This window comes from Silene latifolia, chromosome 10, assembly GCF_048544455.1.
Source record: "Silene latifolia isolate original U9 population chromosome 10, ASM4854445v1, whole genome shotgun sequence".
Lineage (NCBI taxonomy): Eukaryota > Viridiplantae > Streptophyta > Magnoliopsida > Caryophyllales > Caryophyllaceae > Silene > Silene latifolia.
This window is the reverse complement of record NC_133535.1, coordinates 89,376,189-89,394,625: the sequence shown is the minus strand read 5'-3', so window position 1 is coordinate 89,394,625 and position 18,437 is coordinate 89,376,189. Positions and strand designations below refer to the sequence as shown.

The window sequence follows — 18,437 nt, the reverse complement described above, 5'->3', positions numbered from 1 at the left end:
ATTTACAGCAGTCAAACACAATTAAGGGGCATTAACACAAAAGATTCAACTCTTAATTGCATTGACTGTGTACCTGGACACTTATCTATCAAAGAACCTAGTCACTTCAATCCAAAACAAAACACGCATCTCTGGTCCAAAAAGATAGGCGCAGCCCGCCGCAGGCGATTGCCAAATCCCGAATCACGAATCCGGATCCAGACACGCGCGCGCGCGCGTGTGCGAGCTGAATTAAGCACCTCGCAAAGCTTCAACAAAAGCCTCCCATGACCCACTAGTGATATGGTAAGGAGTGTGGTCATATATAAACACATGACAATAACTATTTTCTACCAATGTGGGACAAATTGGAAAAACAACAAAGGCATAACAAGCCCCTATTTCCAACAAAATGCGAGTGAATGAAGGGGATGATGGATATGGGTTCGTGAAACGGAGCAGTGGAGTTGTCGAGTTCGGCTGTGTGTCGACAATTGGTGGTCGAATTGGTGTTGATGGGGGCATAAATTGAGGATGGCGATGGTTGCTGTGTCGAGTTGAGTCGAATATGGTGATGAGTAGTATAAATCAAAAGTCAAACCTTTGACTTCGACAATCCTTACTTGTTTCACCTTTTGCCCGCTTTGCTTATTTAATCGTCTCACTCCTTGATCCTCCTTGTTTATTCCATCTCACCTACACATTATATAAATATAAATAAAATAATAATAATAATAATAATAATAATAATAATAATAATAATAATAATAATAATAATAATAATAATATTATATAAAACCGACTAATTATTAAATATAACTACGAGGACTAATTATTATAAATTAGTAAATAAATGAGCTATTTAACGATAAAGGCACACAAAATCGAGTCGGAATAAGGTATAAATGAGGGGTAAAATATGACTAAAATACTACTCATCAGTAGCCCTCAAATCCAAATTGAACACAGTATGATTTCCAGTGGACTGAAAGATCACAAAACCCCTCTCACCAGCACGGTCAATCATCCCATTTATCCCAGACACAATAGTTACAATACTCTCCCTGCATTGATACCCTTTATGCCCTACCTTTCCACATTTTATACAATACTTAAAAATTTCCTCATACTTGAACTGAACCCACAACAAATATCCTCCCTCCATAGCCAGAAAAAAACCGGACATCAATGGTTGATTCAACTTCAGACAAACTCGTAGTCTTAGGTAGTCATTTTTAGGTAACACTTCAAAGGGTTCTACATAATAATGATGACTTAAGAGCTTACCAGCCACGTGAGCTACATGCAGGTTCAGACATTCAAAGGGTAACCCACAGACTCGGTATCAGGGTACCACCTTGCTAGCACCATAAGTGCCCCATCAATAGTCACTGTAGATCTTGCTAGAAGGCCCTCCAGGTCCCCAGCATCCTCACAATGAATACGTATATCTTCCCCATCCTAAACACAGTGATTCTACCATTGGTACTCCACTTCCTTTTGATCAAATTGTTGATTTGGACATTCTCAAAAAGACGGTAATCAACCAAGAAACCCAAACAGCAGTGACCCTAAAACTCCCTTGATCTCCCCAACTCCGCCGGATCCACATTGATGACACCTCCGGACCTTGGGAATCGCCAGAGATTAGCATGCAGAGGGTTGGCTGGATTGAACTCAGCATTTGCATGTGGATGATGATAGTTTTGATGATTGTAAAAGTTGTCATGAACATTGCCACCAGCCCCCGCCTCATGATGATGAACATCAGCACCATCATTCAAATTACCGTTTTCAAAACGCCCAAATTGTGCCTCCAACTCCATTTTTGAGTCGTGATATTCAAAAAATTGATGTTTTGTATGAATATTACACCTTCTTAAAGGTTTTTGTTATGAATAAGCAGATGGATTAAACTTGGCCATACTGAATCCCCTTTTATAGTCAGATCACAGAAGCCCAAGCATCCCAACCACCAAGGGGAATAGAAACGTTTCCCCTCCAAAGAGAGGAGAAATAATTGGTCAGACGGTGCCTCGAGCCTTCCAACAACTCAGACCACCAATAAAACCCCCTGTAATAAAATGATTAGAGATTTAAATGCAAAGATTATACGGAATAGGTCTGGAATTTTTTTGGTTTGTCAGCAATAGAATTATAGGGTTCATAACCGCCCAATTAATTTGTTGGAAAATCTTCAGGTTTTGTTTTATTATGTTTAATGCTAATGTTTTGTTTTTGATTATGGATAGAAAGTTGGATAAGCTTTGAGTAATATGATAAACTTGGATTAATTGGGTGATAGGAATCACGTGCTCTCCAAAAAAGAGAGAAAAAGCTCTCTCTAGAAACAAGAGAAAGAAAGGGTCAGATTTCTAAGAAACTAATCTAGCTTTTGTTTACAAGTTATGTTACTTGTGAGGTCGTATTTTATACAATGGGTGATTTCTTGAGTGGCTGATGACCGACTCGATCTGTTATAAATAGTTTAGATGGAGGGATTTGAGAAGTAATTACCAATACCATGTTGGCTATTCAAAATATCAAACTGATGCAACATAGTTGTCCATATTGATTTATTCTATCATATATTACGATTCCATGCATAATCTATGCAAATTCCAGAAAGAACTTAGCTACACAGATTCTTTCTGGCATAATTTGTTACACATGAATTTCCTCTGGGAAAAATCTTGAGAGCTACTGTCTGTATATAATGCAACCGTGAAAAACAAAGTAATCCATTACAAATGAACGTCCTAGAATCTATAATTTAAATCAACATAATCCACTCTTCAGGAAATTAGCTCGGCAAGGATGTCCATGTATACTTCCACACTCCTTCAGACGTAATCTCCACGTTCTAAACTGAATTTATGTAAAAGCCTCTTGAACGCAAAAAGGAGAACAATTTCACTCTAATAATGGATCTATTCACTAGCAATCTCCTATAGTTCTGCCTTTTTACTCGTCGATTTCTTCTTCGAACCAACATTTCTTTTTGATCGCCACCATTTTTGCAGATGACGCTTTACTTTATGTGCTTGGCGCTTTATCTTATGTGCTTGAGTCTTTATCACCTTCTCAGCGCCTTTTATGTGTTCTTTTACCTTTTCCTTCCAATCAACTTTCTTATTGGCCTTCTCCCTCATCGCCTTTCCCTGAGTTCAGCAAAAGTCAATGTAGCAGAAGAACATAAATATTGTCCTAGTGCTTTTAAGGCATTGACTGTGTTCATCGACTATATAAGACATACAGAAAGTTATTTTGCTTTATTCTATCCCATTTCCCAGTAAAAAAAAGTGATTTTTGACTAAAGATGAAAATAGAATAGCAATTTAACATAATATTATCAGTAAACCAAATACATACCACATTGGATCTGAATTTCACATCCTCATCGTCATCCTCATCTTCGTCATCTTCATCAGGTTCCTTGCCGCCCAAGTTTTGCATGTCCATTAGTTCGTCCCTCGAGTACATTTTCATGCCAGGTGCTCCTGGAAGACCCTGAAATGGGCGAACTGTGGTACTCAACAACAGAAATGATGTATTCTTCATGAATAATTCTACACTGAAGGATAAGTTACCTCCATGGATCGCATTATTTTTTCCATTTCAGCTTCTTTTGCTGCTTTTGGCTCAAATGGTTCTCCTGGAATCCTATCCTGTGCCAAACTTCGAATTTAGAGAGGATAAAAAAAGAGTATCATGATTCACAGTCTATAGTTAAAACCATATGCCTAGAGATGTTGGTTTTCTCACAATGATAAAAAGTTAATTTTATCAACATAGGAGCACATGTAAGTTAGCTTAGGTGGTAACATCAAGAGTGGTAGTACTTATGACTTGGGTTCGAATTCTGTAAGCATCAAAACTGCCATTCAGACTTCCTTAATCCCTTTAGATCAGAAATTGTAAGTAACATAGATAAGACTATAAGCTCACTGAATCTACTGTTCATCAAACATTACACCTATGTATATGAGAGAGTAAATTACTGAGATTGGTAATGAATAACACACTTGATATTACTAGATGTCTACCAATGTTAATGAAGTAACCATTCACATAATCACATTTGAGACTAGAAACACATGCTCTTATTTAACACGAGTAAATGCAAATGTTCTACCTTCGGGACAGGAGGCGGCTTGTTAGTGCATGCTTTAGAGAGGTCATTGCAAAGATAATCTACTAAAGAATCAAGCTGAGGTCTTCGAGAATATACATATTCCGCAACATCAGTGTCTGAATATCCCAAAACCTGCGTAGGAGAGTATATAAATGTAAACTTTTTAAAATAGTGCCAACAGGTAAGGTCGATTAAATCGTATGCAGACTTTACCCTAGGGAAAAATACATAGAGATTATTTATATAAATGACAAATTATTAATAATGCATTGATCCACTTCTAATACATAAATACAAGTATAGACAATTTAATGTAATATTTTGTTTCATAACATCATATCCCAAAGGCAATAAATTCTGAGACTCTGGCTCCACGTCCATTGAAGTAACATGCTTACACTGTACGAAAGCTGTAGAAGATATAACCATGCAAGCTACATTTAAGCAGAAACTAACCTCTTGACATGCTCGCTCTACAGTCTTACATTCTGAGTTGCATTGCCCTTCAACATCTTGATCAATCAACTGAAACCAAAGAATCCCATATTGTAGAACAATCAAATTTTTAAAATTAAAAATACTGCAAAGAAATAAGCATCTCTATTCAGCAGAGGGAAACCAAAGCACTAGAGGATTGTAGAGATGGATGCATCATGAGCACATAATCTATTTCTTCTTTTTTCACAGCCAAGTGTTCAAAGGGAACATGAAATTGATCATGATATTGAAAATGAGAATAGGAGATGGTTTGTGAAGCTCAAACTGCCACACTCCAGATGCGGCTGAAATATGATGCCACTTAGTCAGCAGAACCTGGGTTAGTAATGACAATAATACATTACCATAGTACCTAAAGGGCTCCCACAAATGCAAGGTAAGAGGAGTCGGATGTACTCGACCTTACCGCGGCGCCCTATGTCGAGACTTATATCAAATGATTACTCTTTCACAATAAAATAAGAGAAGATTCATAACTCCCTCGCACCTTTTTTTTTTTTTTTTTTTACTTTTTTTTTTTTTTATAAAACTCCCACCTTTTCTGTACATTTCGCCTAAAACTCACACCAAAAGGCCATTTTCACAAGAAGCGTCATATTTTAGCAAATAACAATCATGTATAATTATTATTGTCCAAAGGTAACTTTTAATGGAAGGCAAAGAGCATTCATTGGAAATGGAATTTGGTTATGAAATTTTTTTTAGTAGATCCCTAATGTTCGCATGACCACAAACAGACAGACTATAATGAAATTTCTCAATGCTTGCAGGTCTAAAAACACAATACATTCCACAGCCCTTAAACTTGAAGTGGATATTTACTATTCAGAATTTTCACTACAAAAATATTTTCGGTTATAACTTTCAGCGTTTTTACTTAAAAGAAAACATTTGTAAGGAAAATGATGTGAATGTTTGCAGGTCTAAAAACACAATACAATCCACTACATGAAAATACTTCCTCTGTCACGGTTAATTGTTATCCTTTGGTTTTGGCACAAAGACCAAGGAAAGAGGAGGGAGCCAATTGTTAGATGACAAGTGCACCAAATTGAGCGTGAATGATTAAATTCCTCATCAAATTCATTACTAAAATTGTTCCGGGTTTAATTCCAGAGCAGTTATTTGTGACCACCCGTGCTTGTAGAATGACGTCTTTGATTGAATCCTCCTTTCGGTCTCCTGAAACAATGAACAAACTGAGGGCTCGGCTTTGGACCGAGCGAACTCACTCCGACGCTCAAGTCAGTAAACTTAGAGAGATAAGTTGTTGTTACTTGGCGAAGTATATTTTGTAGAGAGATAAGGAAGATATTACCAGATGAATAGTGATTCTTAGGTTAAATTGTGGATCCTTTCCTCAATGAGAGTTGAGGAGTATTTATAGACTTTCACCTTTTGTCACGTAGTGGCCAAGTGGCCAAGTGGCTAGCGGGTGGAAAGACCGTTCTACCCTCGGCCGATGGACCCATGGCGGACCGGCGGGCCCTGTTGACTCGCCGAGGGGTCTTGGATATGAGTTCGCGGATGTGTGCCCGGGCGGCTAGTTGTCTAAGCCGAGGCACAAGAGACAGCCGACAGTCGCGCCGGTTAAATTTATCTAAGTCGTTGACTTGCTTGTGGATATCTTTGACCTTGCTTAATATGTTGACTCGGTCGGCGGGTGCGAGAATATGCCCCATCAATTTGCCCCAGCGTAGTCATGCCGTGGTATGGGCTCCGATGTATGTTGAGCGTATATTCTGCGTAAGTTTGAAAATTTTTTACCCGGCTTCTTCTTCCTCGGCTTGGTTACGCTTAGGCCGTACCATATCCCCCTCCACACGTGGATGTGTAATGGACATCGGATGTGGAAAAGAAAGTGGTCTTGGCCGAGACCGAGGTTGTGAGTGCCGCGTGCTTTTGATTGCCCCCAGTAGGTGGCCGACAAGCTTGGTTGATCATGTGGCGGCGGAGAACAGATACTTAGGAATTTGTTGAGGAAGATGAATAGAAAAGAGATATGAAGGGCGTGTTGAAGACGCTTGGTCATCTTTGTTGCGTTGATTGACGTTCAATTGTTGCAACGATTGACATTCCGTGGTTGCATGTCCGACACGTGTACGTTGATTTGATTGGCCGACGTTTTCTTGGCCGTGCCCTGATTAGTCTTTCTTCACGGGCTTTCCCCTATAAATAGGGCGAGTTAGTCCCCGAAATTGGCCACCAATTTCATTTTCTTTAAAATTTTCTTCTCTCTAGACTTTCAAGGGTTTCTTTTTCTTTAATCTTGAGTCGTTACTTGGCTAGTGCTTTTCTTCGAGATAAACAAACAAATTTTTCTCAATCTCTTATTTTGTTAAGTAATTGTTGCTACCATGTCTTCTCGCGATCTTTGGACCTAGTAACCGTGCGCGCAGGGGTTCCCGTTGCGTCTTGATGAGGAGGAGATACTAGACGCCATCCCGATAAGGTCCGGGGGCCCTAGGTCTCCTTCTCCCGAAGTTGATCCAAGAGCTTTGGAGGGTTGGGAGGATGATGATGATGTTGATGATGACGATGATGATGCTGAAAGGGCTCGTCCCTAATGAGGGGAGCGAAGACATCATGGATCACGGCGACCCTTGTAAGGTCCGCCCGACCGTGCTTGGACCCATAAGTTCGCCATTGTTCCGTGAAACACTTTTCGAGGGCCATTTCTACTTCGGGCAGGGGTACAAAATTGTTATCCCCGAGGAGGGTCGGCCGTCTGTTGCCCTCCCGGGTTTGCGTATACATCCCACACTGAGTACGGGCTCCGGTTTCATTGAATGATTACGTTATGGCCATCATTAGAGCCGTGAACGTCGCCGTGGCCCACCGCACCCGTTGGCTATAAGAACCATAGTCGGCTTTTCGCTCTGTCTCTTGAGGAGGTCCCAACGGTTAATTTATTCCGTCGGCTTCACCACCTTCGCCGGCCGTCATTTCTGGCCGCGTCGGATGGTACAGCGTCTGAAATGGAGCCGGGTTACGTCTCGTTGATAAGCTTTCCTCCGCAAGGATCGGAAAGATCGGTGGGTGTACGTTGAGGTGTCTTGGGATGACTATCCGCTTGGTCCTTCCAAAGACCAAGTTAATTTGCGGTGCGAGACTAAGGCGGAGCATGACAAATGGGTCACCTGGAATAAGCTTAAGATGGACGCCTTGTGAAGGTCCCTCTTAATGCGGATGAGAAAGGCTGGCGATGAGGCTTTTGAGGCGGACAAGAGTGGGGTGCCGAAAAGATGGATTCCCCAACACGAGATCATTCTTCGGGATGAGCCGTCTCTGCCATGTCGGCCTCATACCAGAAGCCCCAGCACGGGGTGAGTGGGGTCGGTGTGAGGCCCATCTCTCGCTCTCAATGTTTTTTTTTTTTGAATTTTGATTCATTTCTTCTATTTAACTCTTGCTTTGTTTCCTTTGTAGACCACTTTGGACAGGACCTATCGAGGATATCCTCAGGAGAATGGGGCTTGCAAGGACAAGACCGTTGCGATTTGCATCCTAAGGCTCAGCCCGTGATCGCGAACGTCGCCGAATGATCTCGTGGATCGGTGAAAGGCTTGAATGTGGAGGCGGCCGGGGCGAAGGTTGCTAGTAACGTGCCGCGCCGAACGCGGAAAACAAAGTCTTCGGCGGCATCGGCGTCGACATCGATTCCACCTCCCATCCCTTCCGTCCGAAGGAGACGGTGGTGATCGTTGATATCACCGATGGGGGGACTCCGTGCGGAGGGATCTCCCCCCGTCCGTAAGAGGAAAGAGTCGCCCTGCGCTGCTCGCCTGCTGCTGCTGCAGCGAGGAAATGCGTCCTCCGACCAAGAAGGCCAAGCGTGGTACGGATCTATCCGTGGCTCGGACTTAGCAGGTTCATTAGGCGTTCTCGATGACGAGCTCTCGGTATGTCATGTATGTTGACACGGATGCTTTAATTGAATTTTTGTAGATCAACCGCTGCCGTCTACCGGTCACACTATTGAACGGCGTGCGAGAAGAAAAGCTCGCGCAGTAAGTGGTCAAGATGCCACCGTTGTCACCTCCTACCCTCGACCTACCACCTTACTGATTAAGTCGGAGGGCCTAAGTTTGGTCGTTCTTTGTCGAAGTGGGTTGATACGGGGTGCTCTTATTGTGGAGCAAGAGAAGGCCATTCTTGAAGGCGCCCCACGGCTCGAGCGGCTCGAGCTCGAACTCGACGCTCGCGAACAAAGAAGCCGAGAGGGGCAAGGCCGAGGCCGAGGAGGCGATCCGAGTCCGTCGAGAGAAAACTCGGGGAGGACGCCGAAAAGGAAGTCCTCACGAGAGAGCAAGGCCGAGGCTGCGGCGCGGCAAGTCGCTAAGCTTCGCAGAGGGCGTGGCCACGTTCGAAGCACGCCGACCTTTACCGTACGAGAGGGACGAATGGAGGGCATGTTTCGAGGCCCGGGGAAGGTGGTTCGGAATAAAGATGCTATCATCGCCCCAAAGGGAGGAGGACGTTGAGACGCTCCAAACCGTTATCCTCCCTAACATGTGCGCCCAATCACGGGACTCGGCCGAGGAAGCCGCCGGGGAAGTGATTGGGAGCTCTTCCCTCTTGATGGCTCCTTTCAGTGGGACAAATTTGTGGTGTTTGATGACAAGCTCGAAGCTAAGGAGAAAGCCGCGGAGGAGAAGGCGAAGGAGGAGGTACGGGTGAAGAAGGAGGAAGAGGTGGCGCGGAGAAGGCGCCCTCGCCGAGAAGACTAAGGCGCGAGGAGGAAGCCGAGAGGATGAAGGGCTGAGGCCGAGGTCGCCAAGAAAGCCGAGGCCGAGGTCGCTTGAGAAAAGCCGAGATCGCCAAGACAGCCACGGGTCGCCCATCAAAGATGACGCGCTAACGCTGGCGATGGTGGCAAAGAACAGGCATAAGGAGGAGCGGCGGTCGTCACGAGGCTCACCCGACGTCTCGGATAGCCAATTGTTCGGGAGCCAATTATTAAGCCTTTCCTCCCCGCCATCTTTTGGCGCTTCAAATGATATGTCTGTAACCTTTTGCTTTTCTTTTCCTTGTATTTTGTACAACTTTGGTAGGTTGTGTTTTGGCTTATCCCCATGGGGACGGCCGTCGTCTGTATTCTCCTCACTTGTAACCCGTTATCATTTTTAATAGGAGTTTGCTTATTTTGCCTGCGGCTTCGCCGAGCTCTTTTCTTGTCTTCGCCTCGAGTTGTCTTCGTCGAGTTGTCTTCTTACGTTATTAATTGAGCGCTTCTTCATTTACCTCGGCCTGGCGAGGCGATTTTAGAATGCGTATCTCAATCGCTTAACGTTTTTAAACATCTTAGCGTATCGACCGTTGTGTCCCCTGTCGGGCCTTCGGTTGGCGTAGAAGCGTAGGGAATTCTGTGTGACTTGGCGTTCGTATCTGTCAGACTCATTGGTGGTAGTAGTGACGTCGCTACGATAGGCTTTAGTGGCGTCGTGCCTCTTGGAGTGCTAGTGGCGTCTACCTCTTGGGGTATTGCTAGTGGCGTCTCACTTCTTGGGGTGGCTAGTGGCGTCATTTCTTGATAGTGAGCTGCAGTGGCGTCTACCTCTTGGGGTGGCTAGTGCGTCTACCTCTTGGGGTGGCGACGTGGCGTCACTTCTTGGGGTGGCTAGTGGCGTCATTTCTTGATAGTGGCTAGTGGCGTCACCTCTTGGAGTGGCTAGTGGCGTCTACCTCTTGGGGTATTTGTCGTGGCGTCACCTCTTGGGGTGGCTAGTGGCGTCATTTCTTGATAGTGGCTTGCTAGTGGCGTCATTTCTTGATAGTGGCTAGTGGCGTCTGCCTCTTGGGGTGATCGCTAGTGGCGTCTACTTCTTGGGGTGATCTAGTGGCGTACATTTTCTTGATAGTGAGCTAGTGGCGTCTGCCTCTTGGGGTCGCTGTAGTGGCGTCACCTCTTGGGGTGGCTGCGTGGCGTCGCTTCTTGGGGTGATCGCTAGTAGGCGTCTATTTCTTGATAGTGACTATGGTGGGGGGGGAAATGAACACTTTGATGGAAAACTTGGACGATTCTTCATTAGATATAAACATGCGTCGGGGTGCCCCGATTGTCTTGGGCACCTCCGCCGCTATACAAAGTATTTCGAGATTGTCGGTGTTCTAATGGTTCATCAAAGGCACACCCCCGTATCCGTCGGTACCGGTGTGTACCCGGCCTCGTTTCTTCAACCACTTTGTAGGGACCTTCCCGATTAGCCGTCGATTCATCCATCCGAGGTCGCCCTCCGTTGTAAGGATGGGCTTTTCCCCTTCTCGACTTCTTTGCCACTTTGAGGATTCGTATTTGCGCACCCTCTGGCGGATATCCGGATGTTGACCACCTCGTCCTTCTCGTCCTTGGAGACGAGCTTATGCGCTTCCCCACGGTCCGAGACATACATCGGTGTCGTGGGCAGGATGGACATCACTGCGTCGGCCTCGCTCAAAGTGACTCGGCTTTATGAGAACGTTGAAGGCGGACGAGCCGTCAATGACCACGAACTCGGCTAGGACATTCTTAGCCGCATTCCCTTCGCCGAACATCCTTTGCGAACGATTGACCCCGGGGTACCAGTACCCGGAAAAGTCAGTGTACAACGGATTGGTGCGGGGGCTCAAGTCTTCAACCTTCGCACCGAGGTTGAGAAAGCACTCCGAACTGAACATGATGTTCGTGTAGGCGCTGTGTCAATCGGCACCTCTTGACCGGGTGGTTGGATATGTCCAAGTGGATTTCTACAAGTGGGTATTTGTGAGGGGCGATGACTCCCTCGTAGTCCTTCTTCCCAATAGTCATATCGAGGACGTTGGAAGCGGGGATGTTGTTTTGGGCACAAAGTTGATGGCACGATCTGACTCGTTCGAGTCCGTTTGTGCCGTGAGCGGACCACCGTTCTCGTTGCCCCGATGACAACATGGATCACTCCTATCCGTTCAAAGACGGATTTCTTATTTGAACCGGCGTCGGTCTTTTGGCCTTTGGCAACATACTTGCCGAGGCTCCCTTCGGATCGGCTCTTGATGGCATTCTTGAGATGCGGCGGTTGTCGATAAGGTGGCCGGTGTGGCCGTGGTACTCGCGATCTTGGCTCGTGTCACCGTCCCCCCCGGCTTGGGAGGCCTTTCCCACTTCCTCGGCCCTCGTTCTTGCTCGGGCGAAGACCTCGGCGGCAGACACGACCGGGGGGTATGATCGTTATCACCGCACGGTAGTACGTTCCGAATTCCCCGGCGCCGCCCGAGATTACATTTCTGGCGGACTGTCGACCAGTGACTATTATTGTCGGCGTCTTTCATCCAGGGTTGTCCTCCCGGCTTTTACTCTCGAGTGCCGGTCTCGCTGGGCCTACCCGGGTTTTGTGGTAGTCCTCCACCTTAATGGCTTGATCGGCCATCTTCCCGCGAGTCTCAGGTTCGAGCCGCCGCACTTGATGAGCTCATTTTTAAGTCTCCTCTCGGGAGGCCTTTCATCGCCGCTGAAGGCGCCAGTTCATTGCTCGGCTCACGAATCGCTCGAACCTTGGCGTCGAACCTCTTCACATAACTCCGGAGAGACTCATTTGTTCACTCACGAATCTCGCGAACCTGGCGTCGAACCTCTTCACATAACTCCGGAGAGACTCGCCTCCTCCTGTCGATAGTCGGGAGGTCCGATGTCTCAACGGCCCTCCTCTTATTGCAAGAATATTGGGCTAAAAATGTGTCCCAGTCGGCGTAATAAAGATATACCGACCCGTCGGGTAGCCCTTGTACCAACTTTGTGCCATCCCACGGGGTTGTTGGGAAGACTCGGCACCAAACCTCATCGGGTTGCTCCCAAACCGACATGTAAGACTTGAAAGCCTCGGTGTGGTCGGTTGGGTCGCCTTCTCCTTTGTATGATATGGGTGGCAACTTTAGCTTAGTTGCACGGGGTCTAGGGCGTAGGCGGCGGGGGTGTCGACCACGTGTCGAACGACACGCGGATCGGCTCCTCGCGTCCCTGGTCCGGCTCCTCTCCCCGTGGCGGGAAGGGCTTCTTCTCGACTACGGTGAGTCGGGTTTCTTCTCCGACTACGGTGAGTCGGACTTCTTTCACTCCTCAGGCGTGCCTCGTCGGTGTCTGCGGCGACGCCGTCCTCCGCGAGTGCGGGAAGGACTAAGGTCCACCACTAGCACTCTGGGCTCCCCCGGCGTCTTGACAGGGCCGGCTTTCTCCGTGCTCGTTCGAGTCTCTTGGAGTCACATTCAGGCCCTGGTCTCCGGACGGGTTCCGCCGCTCTTGTCGGTGTGACGGTGTGTGGCGTACTACCAATTGGGTCGAGTAGCTTCGGTTTTTTGCATCAACCACATGTCCCGTGATGGTGACACTGGTCGGAGCGCGGCGTATCGGTATTATTGGCATCCGTACTCGGTTGGATTACCGTAGGTGGAGGGTCTATGCAACCCTAATTGTGAACGGTATCATCTTGGCGAGAAGTCGGTTTCGTCGATCACGAATACCTCTTGTTGTTTCGACATCTTCTTAGCTTTTTGGGTGGGTTTTTGTTTTGTGTGTTTTTTTTTTTTGTTTGGGAATGAATGTGACTAGCCACAGTATCGATCCCCGCAGACGGCGCCAATTGTTCGGGTTTAATTCGGAGCGATTATTTGTGACCACCGTGCTTGTAGAATGCGTCTTTGATTGAATCCTCCTTTCGGTCTCTGAAACAATGAACAACCGAGGGCTCGGCTTTGGGACCGAGCGAACTCACTCCGACGCTCAAGTCGGTAAACTTAAAGAGATAAGTTGTTGTTACTTGGCAAAGTATATTTTATAGAGAGATAAGGAAGATATTACCAGATGAATAGTGATTCTTAGGTTAAATTGTGGATCCTTTCCTCAATGAGAGTTGAGGAGTATTTATAGACTTTCACCTTTTGTCACGTAGTGGCAAGTGGCCAGTGGCCAAGTGGGTAGCGGTGGAAAGGCGATCTACCCTCGGCCGAGGGACCCATGGCGGCCGGCGGCCCTGTTGACTCGCCGCCGAGGGGTCTTGGATATGAGTTCGCGGATGTGTGTGCCGGCTAGTTGTCTAGCCGAGGCACAAGAGACAGCCGACAGTCGCGCTTAGGATTAAGTTAATTTGTCTAAGTCGTTGACTTGCTTGTGGATATCTTTGACCTTGCTCAATATGTTGACTCGGTCAGCGGGTGCAGAATATGCCCCATCAAAAATAGAAAGGACAACAATTGACTGAGACACCCCAAAATGGAATAGGACAACAAATGACCGGGACGGAGGGAGTATATCTTCTGAGACTATAATAGCCTACAAGGAGTTAAACTTGAAGTGATAAGGATATTAATTAGGAGGGTGAATTTACATGGGTATTCCTTATTCTACCAATATTTTATTTTGAATACGAAACAAATCACTAAACTTGGACTACCGAAGTCACTCGAACCCCAACTAATCACGGATTGGTTCGAGGTATTCTATCGCGACGCTTATTTAAAATCTATGCAACATAAACTTCCTCCCTTCAGATCCACACCCCATAAATTCAAAATCCCTCCCACAAAAAAGGTGGGACCGGGGTGTTTGGAATTGTGTTACTCGGACACGCCGACACGTGTCGGCGTGTCGGACACGGCTATTTGGGGTGAATTTTCTTGTTTTGTGGTCTAAATTGAAGTGTCGAAGTGTCGTGTCGTGTAGTGTAGTGTCTGACACGCGACACGGCAGTTAAGTGAAGTGTCGGAGTAACATACGACTTTGGATTCGGAGAGAGAGAGAGAGAGAGATCTATAGAAGCGTATGTCCCATATCAGAGGGGATTCATGATGAATTAGGCAACCTTGCATGAAACACAACTAAATATGAGGTTATGGATGTGGGGACTAGTGGCTTATGTTGAGGTTTGCTTATCTAGCTTGACTTCTCTTAGCTTCGCTAAATTGCTTTATCGACTTGTTCAAAAAATATATTTACCTTCAGTAGCTTATGTTTCCTTAGAAGCTAATATGTTTCCTTAGAAGGCTAATAATATTTTTTTCCCACAAAACAGACACTCACAGTGTTATTATAGTTTCATCACAAGTTTGCTTTGCTTGGGTACAGATATTAAACATCACAGCGGGCATTAATTCCAGTGCCTTGTTTTCTTCACTTTGTTACTCTACTAGTCTAAGAATCACTCAAGCTGTCATTTTTCATGATACTCAGCTTGTTCATGCTTAGTTTTCACATTTATCAATTTCTACTAAAATGAATAGATCTTTATGCCCTGTTTATGAGGTACGTTTCTCCCCTTGCGGAATTACATGCCTTATTGCTGATCGTCTGTTAAGAAACGTGTCTACAGAAGCTATCATGAACCAAACAGCTAGATGAGCAGAAACACCGATCAGTAACAACCGCAAGCAAACCATTAGGCGCCTAGCCCCTAGGATGTTTAACCTTGCAGTAAGCTCATATCAGAAAGTGAGGCACTGTTGTCTTTCATCCTAAAAGCAATTGATGGTAGGAGGAGTATCCTACTAGAAAAATAGTCTATCACTGCTAGATGTGGGACTATGTTTTTCAGACATTTTAGAAATCCTCAACAGTCTCACCCTTTCGCGATCGCTGCTCCCTGTCGACAGATGGTTGCTGCACCGTATCTGGTTAACACAAGAGACCTCAACCAACACATCACCGGATCCCAACCATTTAAGTCAAAGCTAAACCATCTGAGGAGAGCTTGGTAACCACATTGCATCATTTGTCGACCATTTGATTCTCATATCGCTTGTTGCATTCCCACATACCTGCAGTAGGTCTATAGAAGCAGGTGTGGTAGACTGTCCACAATTTAAGTGAGGTGCCATTCTATAATCCCCAATTAGTGATAGAAAGAATTGACGCACTTACTTATAACTAGTCTCTTTACCTAATTATACTGATGTGAGACAATACTTATTAGAATGCACTTGGGAAATCCTCAACACTGGATGAATCTATCCCCCAGAGCTAAGAACAAACGGTAATTGCTAATGGAATCCGGCGTCTCTTGAAACATAGACACCGATGTTGATTGTCATTTGACAAAAGGGATACGATCATGGGATATCTCTTTCAATTCACTTATTTTCCTCCCAAATCTCAATTGGCTTATTTCCTCCCAATCTCAACTCACTCATTTCCTACAAAATCTCAGCTCCCAGAGACATTCCTGAAATCCAACTCTTTTGTCTGTCTAGAGAATTTGTTAGGCAAGCAAGGAAGGCTTGAGGAACTGAGGAAGTTAATACATTCCCACTTGGAGGGGAGAAACAATTAGCGACCCATGATTTAGTTGGACACATTACCATCCGCAGGCCCCTTTATCAAGGCTAACAAGTAGGGTTTGTATTTTTATTCTCAAGGTATACCATACTCTTCTATATAAAGAAGACAAGTAGGGTTGTCAGCATTTCAATGCCCTGATTACAAACACAGAAAATTAACCAAATTCATGGGGAATCACATTGTTTTTACGGTTTCATTACAAATTTACTTAGTTCAGCTGCACCCTTGAACGAATTAGCCATTGAGCTTTTTATTAGCAATAAAGTTAAATCTCATAACAATAACAACAGGCATCCACGTTGAGAGCTAAACACAACAATAAACCGAGACTAATGGCGAAAATTCTAATAAACAATTTTGAATACGAAATCAAATCTATAATTAAGTTAATCCAATTGCAAAAACTTGTCATAATAAGATTGTATATTACCTGCAACTTATCACCACGCTCAACAATGTCGATTTTCAAAATCCAATCAGCTTCTTCCTTCTTCAAATTACACACATTCTCAACAATCTCAATAATCTGATACTCTGAGATCTGCCCATCAAATAAAACAATCAAATAACCAAAAAATAAAGAATACCCAGTAAATATCTGATAAATTCATGAATACCCAGATCAAAAGAATCATACTTTCTTAGGAGAAATTTGAGCTTGTTTGTTTTGCACCAGAGAATAAACTTGTGAAGCTAGTTTTTGACAAACTTGACATTTAATAAATGGTATGTCTTCTTTTCTAGCTACACCTACTTGTTTTTTTAAGCATTCAGACATTGGTACCCATGAAATTACACATATAATTGCTGCTAGATTCATTAATGTAACCCATGATTTTTGCTTGTTAGACATTGCACAAGGTTTATGTTTCAAACTCTCTTGCTTGGTTCTTTACTTGTTTAGTTGTTTACAAGGAAACTGAGCGATTCAGTCAAGGTTTATGGAGCCTTTATTTTATTTTTTTTTTTTCTGTTGGTTTGATGCTGAAGGTTTGGTAGAGTTTTAAAATTACGTGTTTATGAGCATTTGATTGGTTGATAGATGCCACATAAGTTTTTTTTTTTTTTTTTTTGGGTCAAATGAAGCGGGGAATTAACCCATAACGAAAAACAGAAAGCGAAAAATTCTAAACAGTATTAAATGGTAGGACGGGCGGCCAAGACACCTCGCCAAGATCCTGTTGAGTAAGAAGAAAGAGCTGATTTGGTATCTCATTTTCTCCGAAAGTGACTAGATGTTGAGGTTGAGAAACCCCAAGATTTACTAACGAGCCTGTATACCGATTCGTCTCCTGATAGATGTGATGCATCTTTACTTTCCACTGGGAGTCATTGATGAAACACATACAAATTTTAATTAATTAAGTGAGAGTGAGCATAAGGTAGCTCATGATCTAAACGTAAGAAACTTTCCATCACTTGAGATTCAGTCTGAGTCAAAAGGCGGGATAATTGTCGCTCTTTTGCTATCATCAGACCGCGCTTGAGAGCCATAAATTCCCGCCCCCGAAAGCCCAGGGCTACCCTTGCAAGTCCCGCCAATGTTTAGAACAACCAAATCCCCCATGGTGAGCAACCCATCTAACAGGTAAATATGCAATATGACAATGATATAAATGAGACACGATTATACCATCCCCACGGCGGTACAAGGAAACGCCCGACGTACCTGTTTTGGTAAATTTCTACCAATTTAGGGTTAAAGTGGTCTTAGCGTTAGGTCGATATTGCGATTTATGTGTACGTCGTATGTTATCCTGTTTGAACAATGAATGCAAAGAACACAAGCGATTTTGGTGACGCGGAAAACCCGGTGTGGGAAACAACCGCGGGGGGAGACGGAATCCCACCAATATTTTCACTATAATTCGAGAGGAAATACAGTTCGTATGCTTGCTATGAATGCTAAAGTGTAATTCTTGTATATTCTGATGATCTTTCTCCTTTGCATTGAAGCTCTTTATATAGGAGAGCTCGTTGGACTAGGGTTTCTTGCTTTTCCTCCAAGTTATCCCTAATTTAACAATGGGTAGGACTTTCCTTCTTCGGATCCCGCGAGATGTTGGACTCTCATAGGCTTCTTCCGCGTAGGTCAAAGCCCACTTCCTGCGCTGCTTGCTGACGCTGGCACCCTGGCCCCCTGATATCCTGCATCCCGTAACACTTCCGGGCTCGCGCCCAAGTCGCCCCATATCCATATTTTGGGCCTAACAGTTTGCCCCCAATTTTCTGCGAAAAGTGCAACCCTAATTATTTGAGCGGGAAATTGCAGTGTATCGTTGAGTGACTTCTCGCATACTCCATTTCAATTCACATTTTCAAAAACCCCAACTACCCTTTTCTATTTAATCTCATCCGCCCACCACTCTCTCTTTCATCATCATTTCATTTCCTCAAACCTTTCAAACTTCCGTCTTCCCAAATTCCTTCTTCGCCAACACCCTTTCACTACCAGCGCCGCCTTCATCCGTCCTCTCAGGTACTTCCATTTCTCCCTCCTCGTTTATTATGGCTAAGACTCGCTTAACATCATCTTCTTCCACC

General features: G+C 44.7%; 1 protein-coding gene across 1 annotated transcript; it reads right to left on the bottom strand.

The window, feature by feature from the left end:
* Positions 1–2,627: 2,627 nt before the first annotated feature.
* On the bottom strand, positions 2,628–17,045 carry LOC141605722 (uncharacterized). Its single transcript, XM_074424599.1, has 7 exons — positions 16,531–17,045; positions 16,324–16,434; positions 4,571–4,639; positions 4,115–4,246; positions 3,570–3,647; positions 3,352–3,489; positions 2,628–3,140 (listed from the first exon to the last, which is right to left on the bottom strand). Exons 1-7 carry the CDS (start codon positions 16,744–16,746, stop codon positions 2,928–2,930), a joined length of 957 nt encoding a protein of 318 aa, XP_074280700.1. The 5' UTR covers positions 16,747–17,045; the 3' UTR covers positions 2,628–2,927.
* Positions 17,046–18,437: the final 1,392 nt, after the last annotated feature.